At 40.0% G+C, this 9,335-nt stretch overlaps 1 protein-coding gene and 1 long non-coding RNA gene across 2 annotated transcripts in view; both read right to left on the bottom strand.

Moving 5' to 3' along the window:
- Positions 1-633, bottom strand: part of LOC132807650 (deleted in malignant brain tumors 1 protein-like) — a 7,312-nt gene extending 6,679 nt beyond the window's left edge. Inside the window, exon 1 of the mRNA XM_060821702.1 lies at positions 594-633. Coding sequence (XP_060677685.1) covers positions 594-633 — 40 coding nt within the window. The remainder of the gene's footprint in view (positions 1-593) is intronic.
- A 1,246-nt stretch (positions 634-1,879) lies between these two features.
- On the bottom strand, positions 1,880-5,180 carry LOC132807698 (uncharacterized). Its single transcript, XR_009641982.1, has 3 exons — positions 5,116-5,180; positions 3,898-4,020; positions 1,880-2,080 (listed from the first exon to the last, which is right to left on the bottom strand). It is a non-coding gene; the product is annotated as an uncharacterized LOC132807698 (long non-coding RNA).
- Between the last annotated feature and the right edge of the window lie 4,155 nt (positions 5,181-9,335).

The following is a 9,335-nucleotide window of genomic DNA, read 5'->3' as shown; positions in this document are numbered from 1 at the left end:
GCATACCATCTGTTTCTCTTTTTCTTTCATTCACCCAATCTCTTTCATGTATTTTTGTTCCCTCTGGCTCACTTTCAACCGTAATTACTGCCCACAAAATATTTTGTTCAAAAGTTTGCCCCTCAAATATGTCACCTCAATGCACATACTTCTGCCATTTCCTCGTCTCTGCATTTGCGCTCCTCCAGACCATTGAACCGCCACCTTCCTCTCAAATTTGCAACTGTAAACTTTGTACCTTCCTAATTTTTCCCATTCACCGCAAACTTGTGTCCTCCAAAATACTTGGTCCTCACCCACACCCCCAACACCAAATTTGCAAGACCCTCCCAATTTAGCATCACAACGCGCGCCCTGCACCGGCGGTTAAATTTCCTGAACGTCAGAATCTCAGCATTTTCGCTTGTTTGGACTGTCAGAGCGCCGGACTGCACACCGAAGCATGTCGGGCAAATCTGGTGAAGTTAGCAAAGAAGAATACTTTCAAACTGTTCCCACTTCCCAATGTTAGCATCCACTCCATCAGATTTCTCTCCTTCCAAATACTTAGCACCGCCTCTGTCCCAGTTTGCAACCCCTTGCAGATTTGATACCAAAGCCTGTGTAGGATCCCATGGATGCACCCTGCTCCATCGTCAGTTATGAATCTTCCACAGGAACAGGTCCATTGGACAGCGAAGATTGCAATGATACATTGCGATTTGTTAAACTACAAACCTTTTGTTTCGAGATGACCATTTCCCTTTACTCGCTGCTTACTCATACACAGCATATCTGTAGAGATGTCTCTTAAACCCAAGACCTCTCATCACTGAAATTGCTGACCTGGGTAAAAAGGACTTCAACTATCCATTCTATCCGTCCTTCCCATCAATGTGCAAACATTTGTCAGGTCGCCCCTCAACCTCTGACCTTCAAGTGACAATAAAACAAGTTTGTTCAATCTCTCCTTGTAGCCAACACCCTCCAAATCAGGCCCTCTGGATAAGTCATGATTTTAGCAGCTCCAGAGCTTCCACATGCGCTCAGCAGTGTGGCGAACAGAAATGGACACAGGAATCCAAATATGCCCCAATTAAAGTTCTACTAAAAGCAATCTGACAAAATATTGCTCTTGGACCGACTTACAATGACAAGAATGCCAGAAGCCATCTTAACCATATCTACCTGCGTTGCCACTTTCAGGCAATTATGATTCTCTACATCAAGATCCCTCTTAGTGTTAATATTTCTAAAGTCTCCACTATCTTCTGAATGCTTCCTTCCTGCAATAAACATTTCAAATAGTCACATTAACACCATTACGTTCGCATTTGCAGTCACAGATACAGTTACGTTATCACAGATAAATACACCCACTCCCACCCATTCACTGACACTTGCACACATTCGGAGAAACATTGAAAACTAAACTCACACTCTCATCCACTGACACTCATGCACATTCATGCAAACACAAGGAACGTTCACACTCACCATTGACACTCACACATGCTCACGGTGACACTGACGTCTGCAAAGAGACACAGAATCTCAACACAAGAATCAATTCACCGCATTTTTATTGAGAAACAGCAACTCACATTGTACATGATCACTCACAAAATATTCCTCAGTTCATCGAAAATATCGAGACGAAGGAAGCATTTCGTTCAAGAAGAGTTAGTACAATTATTTGATTCGACATATTTAAACCCTCCATCATGGGCTATGATAAAGCGAAGCAATTACACATAGAATTCCTCAATATGCTTCTTTGATAAACGACAGGAACGTCGCCCAAATATATACGCAAATAATCCATATAGAAATGAATTAGATGATTAGTACAGGCATTACAATAATCGATGCACTCTTTTCACTTCCCATTTTAAGTCATGATAAATCACAAAGTAGAGGAGACAAAAATAAAGAAGAGAATACAATTATAGTTAGTTCAATACAAAGTAACTGCTGATGAAGTACAATCAAGTGAACCTTATGTTGAGAAATAAAAAGATATCGGAAATGTTACTGGATGGCTTCTCTCAATGTTATATGCTTTAGGACAGTCCATGCCGAAATAGACTCTAACGTTTACCTGAAAAGATAAAGAAAGCAGTTTCAGTCTACTTGAGGTAATATCACCTGTGACCCTATGTACATCATAATAACCTGCCAATCCCCTGCTAACGCTCTCACATCAGGGATTGGAGAAAATATTAGATCTGCATTTGAAATGTCAGATCAATGATGGGTCGTATTTCAAAGAGGACATTTATGTGTGATTCGATCTGCGCAGTCAGCGGGTTAGATGAATTGTTCATGCTAAATTTCTCATTGTGTTAGGTGCATTAGTTGTGGGTAAATACAGTGTAGGGGAATGGGTTACTCTTCGGAGGGTAGACGTGGGCTTGTTGGACCGAATCCCTGTTTCCCATACTGAAGAGAATCTAATCTAATCATTCTTTCTTGGAATTGGAATGAGTGCAGTTCCACAGAGTCATCCTACTTGATGAAGCTGCTCCTTCAACAAGGTTATGCTGTCCACAGATTTTTTTTTCAGAGAGGTCGTCAAAGACATAGACTCTGAAAAGTCAAAGTTGACACGTTTTATGTTCAGTTTGATTTTGGCTGACAGATATTGCCTCAGGAAACAGCCTTTCGAGTTTTTGAAAATAAAAAGCAACACTTGTTAATGAAAGCAGAGTGGCAAATGCTACCAATTCAGTTTATCTCTGGTTGGGTTTGATGTCATCATGGTAGCTGTTCGATATAAAGAAGCAGACCCAGGCTGGTACACTGTTTCTAACTTTCCTTCCCATAAGACCCTGTCTTTGATTTTTCCTTTTGTGTCAAGGGGTGTTTGAATAGGTTCAGGTATTCTTTGCTCTGTTCTCTTTTGTTTGTGTTTCATTCAGTAGCTTGGTTGGGCGGTGGCAATGGCCGAGTGGTATTATCATTGGACTGTTAATCCCGAAACCCAAGTAATTTGGGGTCCAGGGTTCAAATCCCCCACGGTACTTGGTGAAATTTGAATCCAATAAAAACTACAGTTAGCAATCTCATGATGACCATGAATCCTTTGTCCATTGTCCTAAAAGTCCATCTGGTTCACTACTATCCTTCAGGCAAAGAAACTGCGATACTTATCTGGTCTGGCCTACATGTGACTCCAGACCCATAACAATGAGGTTAATTCTTAAATGCTCTCTGGACAATTAGGGACGGGCAATAAATGCAGACCTAGCCAGCGACATCCTCGTCCAATTCATGAATAAAAGGGAAAAAGGGTAACCTTTAACTAAATTCTGCTTTGTTTAAAAGTAAGATGTTTGACCAGCAGCATCTCTCCGAGAATATCCACTATATACCTGCTTAAAACAACTCACAAAAGTGTGATCTGGGCAGACTTCTTGAAATGTTTTAAGGTATCTTGCCTGGTCCGTAACACACAACAAAACCAGCTTATTTGATTTAACAAATAAAATCCACAGTATCTGTTTTCCCAGTGAGCAGCAAGAGCTTCAGCATTTAAAACGTGGACCTCTAAAAATCACACTTTCCTTATTTTAAATCCAGAAACTCGCTGATTCATTGTCTTTTATTGACTTTCAATCTCATCAGTGGGTGAGGTTAGAGTCTGCCATTCAATGAGCTGACAAGACGCAGTATCTGCTGAATATCAAAGTATTTCATAAGTTAAAATAAATTAATTCTCCATGGTTTTGTAATTCAGATCCTCTCCAGGAACACAACACTTTCTCAGAGACATTTTTTTGAGATAATACTTTGATAATTTTCAATATTGCTAGTAGATTTACAGTAAATTCAATATCGATCTAGATGGAAATGAATTAAGACAGTGTGGACACACAGAGCGGTGGTTAATATGTGAGTAACTGTAATTCAACTCACCGAGTGAACTAAGACCATTCTCAGCATTTGTTAGTACGAAAGATTCATCGGGATCACTGTCCAATTGTGGCTGACCATCCTGAGAGACAATGTCAATGTCTTTGCAACTGCCATGAATTCGATCTTGAGGAAAACGTATGATTATCACTCGTTGCAACACATTACACCAAGAGCACGAAAATGACATTCGTGCTGGAATATGACATTAGTGCTGGAATGTGGAATTCGAGGAGTTATATAGTTCAGAGGAGCTCAGCGCTCGAGGCATGTGCCGAGATCAACAGCAAATTAGGTCTGCTTTGTCTCTAAATTAGAAAGCTCAGCAGAATATTGAAGGTATTAAAACTATCAAAAAAACTAATAGGTAAGGATGAACTATCTGCAATTGTTGTAGATTCTAGATCTCACGGTCATAATGTATGATTTTAAGAGAGGTAGGTCAGGAGGCATCACGAAGAAGAAAGGCTGGGGGGGAATTGGCATTGTCTTCCTCTCAAAGCAGCTGATTCAGATCCAAGGTCAATCCTAAATATGAGACATATTATATTCATTGTCCAACAAAATTAATAAGGGCCATGTGCCAAAGGCAGGTATCTGTATGTGGAAAACACAACAGCCAACCTTGATCTCACTTAACGTCAGAACAGGTTTAGGTGGTTGAATGGCCTGCTCTTGTCCCTCATGTTCCTATTTGTTTCCATCGAGCTGAGGACACTGAGGGGTTGATGAGGAATTACAAAGCACATATGTGACAGGAAAGTTTTTTTTTTCTCTTCAGAAGGTGAGTTCAAAGATCATGGGCATCGATTTCAAGGAAGGGAAGGAAGAATTAGAGGGTTTGAGGAAAATTGCTTTCGCCTGGAAGTTGGTGAGAATCTGCGATTCACTTACCATCAGGGTGTTAGAGGCAAAAGATGCTGGTAATAATTCACAAGTACTCAGTGGTATTGTTGCGAAGTCAGGCCATATATGGCAATGAACCACGTGATCGTATGTGGGATTGGAATAGTTCGGTCGTTTCTTTTACAGGCACGACTCAACGGGCCATGTCTCTATGACTCCAAACCAACAACATTCTTTTTAATTAACATTGCTGATGTAACAGTTATGGGTGCAGCGTCATTCTCAGTCTTGTGAACATTGCAAGCTTTATGTTTGGACGCAGAGAGAGAGAGAGAAGGACAAAAGTGAACAGACAGAAACTGAACGCATACACACCCGAAATACTGTTGGCGTTCACCTCAAGATTTTCTGATGCCGGATTATTGTCACTCAAGCTATGATTGGTGCAGAATTCGAAGCGATTGAGCGAATCAGAGGAAGCAAAGTTTACTAAAAACGAAAAGGGAGAGTTATTGTCGGGTTTCAAGTCAAAGTGAAGGCACGACTCATTAGAACTGTAATCAGACAAATTTTCTTTGGCCACGTGGTGGTGTTTCTGTCGAATTCATTAACTCAAAGAGCTGTGGTTGCCATTTTTTTGACTGTAAGAAAGAAGCAATAAATGGGTTCTGCGTGAGTAAAGGGGAGTCTGGGAGAATTCAGGAGAAAGGGGTTGAGGAACCTGTTAGCTATGTTCGATAAAAATCGAACTGGAGTGGCCGATTGTCCTGACTTGGCTCCAAAATGGCTTAGTCTATTAGTTTTTGGATTCGTCACCTCTAGTCTTAACTGGACCAATGAATTGGAAAGCATAATCCCTTCATCTTCTCTGTAATAATAACTGGAATATTTTCAGTGCAACCTATTATACAAAAGCATGCAAAGCACAGATTGCAGTGGTTCAATGGAACTTTACTCAACTTCAATATAACTGCACTGACATGCTAGAAACAAACATTTATCCTCACATCAGACAAACATTTTTGGAAACATTATGTTCAATGACTTAATTCTCAATATCCACCATTACGTCAAAATATGTGAGATGGTGAATAGATTGCTTTCAGTCTCCAAACAACCAAAAAAAATTCCAAAAAAAAGGAAATGTGTTGGTTAGGTGAATTGGCCATGCTAAATTGCCAATAGTGTTAGGTGAATGGGTAAATGTGGGGGAATGGGTCTGGATGGGTTGCGCTTCGGCGGGTCAGTGTGGACTTGTTGGACCTAAGGGCCTGTTTCCATACTGTAAGTAATCTAATATAATTTTTAAATAATACAAAACCTATTTGCGTGTGATTCGCTTTTAAGTGTTCTTAATCCAGTAACACAATGTGCATTTGTTGAAACTATCAAATGTCACTTGTGCATTTTGGATTATCGTTATATGCCATTCTTTGAGAATGCCTCGATTCATTACTTTCCAGTATTATTCTCGTTTGGAAGCACAGTCAATCATTTCAAATCTGATCATGTAATATTCCTTATTACTTGTATCACCATGATCCTAAGATGAAGATCGAAGTCTCCTGTTGTAACCGAACTTCTATGGACTATCTGATTTGACTCGATCCTCATCAGTACTACCTTTCTCACAGTATCAGTGAAGTAACCAAGTAAAATTGATGACTCTTTTATACCGGCTCAAGTGGGCAATTGATGATTATTTGAATATAAGTTGTATTCAGAGACACTGGCAAACGCAGGCGAATCAGCATCAGATATTCGAATTTGTGCTGACAAACTGGGCCAAGCGACTGCAGGTTGCACTGATGCTACTTTGGTGACTGTCCATATTAATTCGTTAAGTATCCTTCCAAGATGAGATATGTTTAACTGACAGTCATGACTATGATTAAATTGTTATTAAGTGAATCGGCGAAAAGACTGATTAGTCACATGTTCAGATACGTGATAGATTCAGTTTGGAATCAGGGTCTAAATGAAAATTGACATTCTGTCCGTATTTAATTATAAATATCTGGAATATTCTTCTTGCCACGATTAAGGACAATGTCAATTATAAAACAACAAATATGTCTGTCAATAAACACAGACAAAGACACATTCCCTATGATAGCTGCTTTCGCACGACAATAGTGATTTTAAAACTAGTCATGTTCAATTTGTTCACGGGTCAATGAAGACTTGAAATTAAAGGGAAGCCAAACTTATCCAGTTATGAGTCACTGCTGGATCGGAAATGCATACAGTACCGGCTTCATGTTTCTCAGAAGGCTTCTTGTCACGGGAAATGTCCTCAATTTCTGCATAAATTCCTTGATACAAACCAAGACTGGAGACTTTGCCACGCGTGTAACGGTCTGTTGAAGGAGGGATAGGCAGGTCAGCATTGGGAGCTGGACTCACGCAACAAGCGGGACTTTATTTCTGGAGCAATATTAGAACAAAACACTAGTAGTTCGTGAAATTCAGGACGACAAAGTCTTAGCACAGGAGTGTCAGATGACTGAAGGTAGCACCAATTTGGACAAGCAAGTGAACAGGCCATGATTAATAGTCATTTCTCATCAATATACAAAAACTTTTCATCTTGATCGGTGAGTGTGAAATGTTGCTTTTTGGGATGTATATGGTCCATTCTGTTCCAATCACGATTGACCCCTTCTAGATGCAAATACCTATTCAAAAAATTCTCAGCTCACAGCGTGAGGTATCATGGTGACAGTCGTAACTGGAACTATTTCACACAATGATAAGGAAAAATGTTCCTTTTTTTATATTTCATCGACAAAAGAAAAAAGCCTTGATGACTGTGAGGCAGTTACACATCAATGTTCAAGATGACAGACCTGAAAAAAAAGCATCGAATGCTACGCTGTTTTTCGAATTTGAACATTGTAAAGAGACAATTGTCTAGTTGTTAATATTAGTTGAATGCAAAAACGTGAGACACGTGAAATATGGAGAGGCTTATTTTCATTTATAGCCAGAAAATACGTTTACACCTTTGATGGCTGGATGTAACCTGAATTTAAGATAATGTAAAACATGCAGAAACTAAAGTGTGATATACTTAATCGAAGCAAATCCCTGCAGATGCTGCAATCTGTAGTGAGAACAGCAAATGCTGCAGATCACACTGGTCAGGCATCATCCATAGAGAGACAGCAAGCTAGATGACTCTTCAGCAGAGCTGCATGGACATGTTCTGACCCGTTATGAACGCCAGCATTTGTCATTTTCAATACATTACAAAACTTGTGTTGATCGCCATCGCCATCCCAGTGGAAGACAAATTCTTGAAATCAGTATCAAATGTGAACAGGTGTCTCAAGGGCACCCAGTCAAATGATGACTGAGAAGTGCACTTCATCCTTTCGCTGATCTTGAATTCTGGCATCAGCACCATGAAAGTGAGGAACTGTAAACAAAAACTAACTGAGGAATAACTAATTAGCGGCAGAAGGCCAACGTTTCAATAAAATTAAAGGCGCATTGTCATAGTTAATAACTTCTTCTGGAGTGCCATGCGCATATTAATTAAATATAATAGATATTCAGTCTTTACGTTTCCTGCTCGTTGATAATGATTTGGAACAAAAATTGTGTTGTAGGTTAATTCTGTTGCTCTCTACAGATATTGAGGGACCAATGTATGTTTGAGGGAACATTTCTGATTTTCTTTTAAGTCCTATTTGCAGTAGTTTAGTGTTCTTTCTTTGCATCAAATTAAATGAGGCGTTTCAAGTGGAAAGAAAAAGCCAGAAACGGCCTCACAGTCATCACCATCAAAGCGAAGAGATGGAAAAGTGCAACAGCAATCTCCAACTCCGAGACAGCGTGAAAAAAGAGCAGAGGTGCAGTGTTAGCTCAGTCGGGAAATGTGAGGCTCACCTTTCATTTGAAATTTTCTCCGCGTTACAACGAGCATTACAACGATTAAATCACAGATTAACAGGAATCCCAAAGTTAAGCAGATGACGACTGGTATGGAAATAGATGTACTTGCCTGTCCTTCAAGAAAAGATTACAGAAAGATTTAGCGGAGTTACCATTTGCTTTGTATAACTGTATTGAGTCCACACATCAGAAAATACTGACCTAACAGTTAAAATCGCGAAAATGCCAAGACTATTAATGCCATTAGGCAGGAACTTCACAACACAAACATAAATGACAGTATCAATCATAAATACCAGCAGGTGGAGGCGAAGGAGATATCATCAATAAATCGGGTCCTGTGGAAGACATGTACAAATATTCGTGAATTTGATATTTTATTTAGGAGGACAAATGCCAGCACTAGATTGCAAAATTAATGATGAGCGATTGGAGAACGGTTAGCATCATGCTTACCAGAACAGATCACACTGGCAATTTCCTTGTGATTGCACTCGCTTTGCATTGGTTCCTGGGAGAGACAGTCGTATAGGTTGGATTCGCTTCCCTTACACTTCACGTCATTCTGCCAAGTAACGCCTTTACCCTGAGAAACAGTGGGCCCTCCTCTGGCCGATACAGCAAAGCCACATCCCAGCTGTCTGCAGACAACATTGGCATCAGTTGTATCCCAGAAATCACCACACAACGTGCCC

The sequence above is a fragment of the Hemiscyllium ocellatum genome (genome assembly GCF_020745735.1).
Source record: "Hemiscyllium ocellatum isolate sHemOce1 chromosome 27 unlocalized genomic scaffold, sHemOce1.pat.X.cur. SUPER_27_unloc_2, whole genome shotgun sequence".
In the NCBI taxonomy this organism is placed as follows: domain Eukaryota; kingdom Metazoa; phylum Chordata; class Chondrichthyes; order Orectolobiformes; family Hemiscylliidae; genus Hemiscyllium; species Hemiscyllium ocellatum.
Note: the sequence above shows the minus strand (reverse complement) of the source record. Positions and strands in the feature narration are given on the sequence as shown.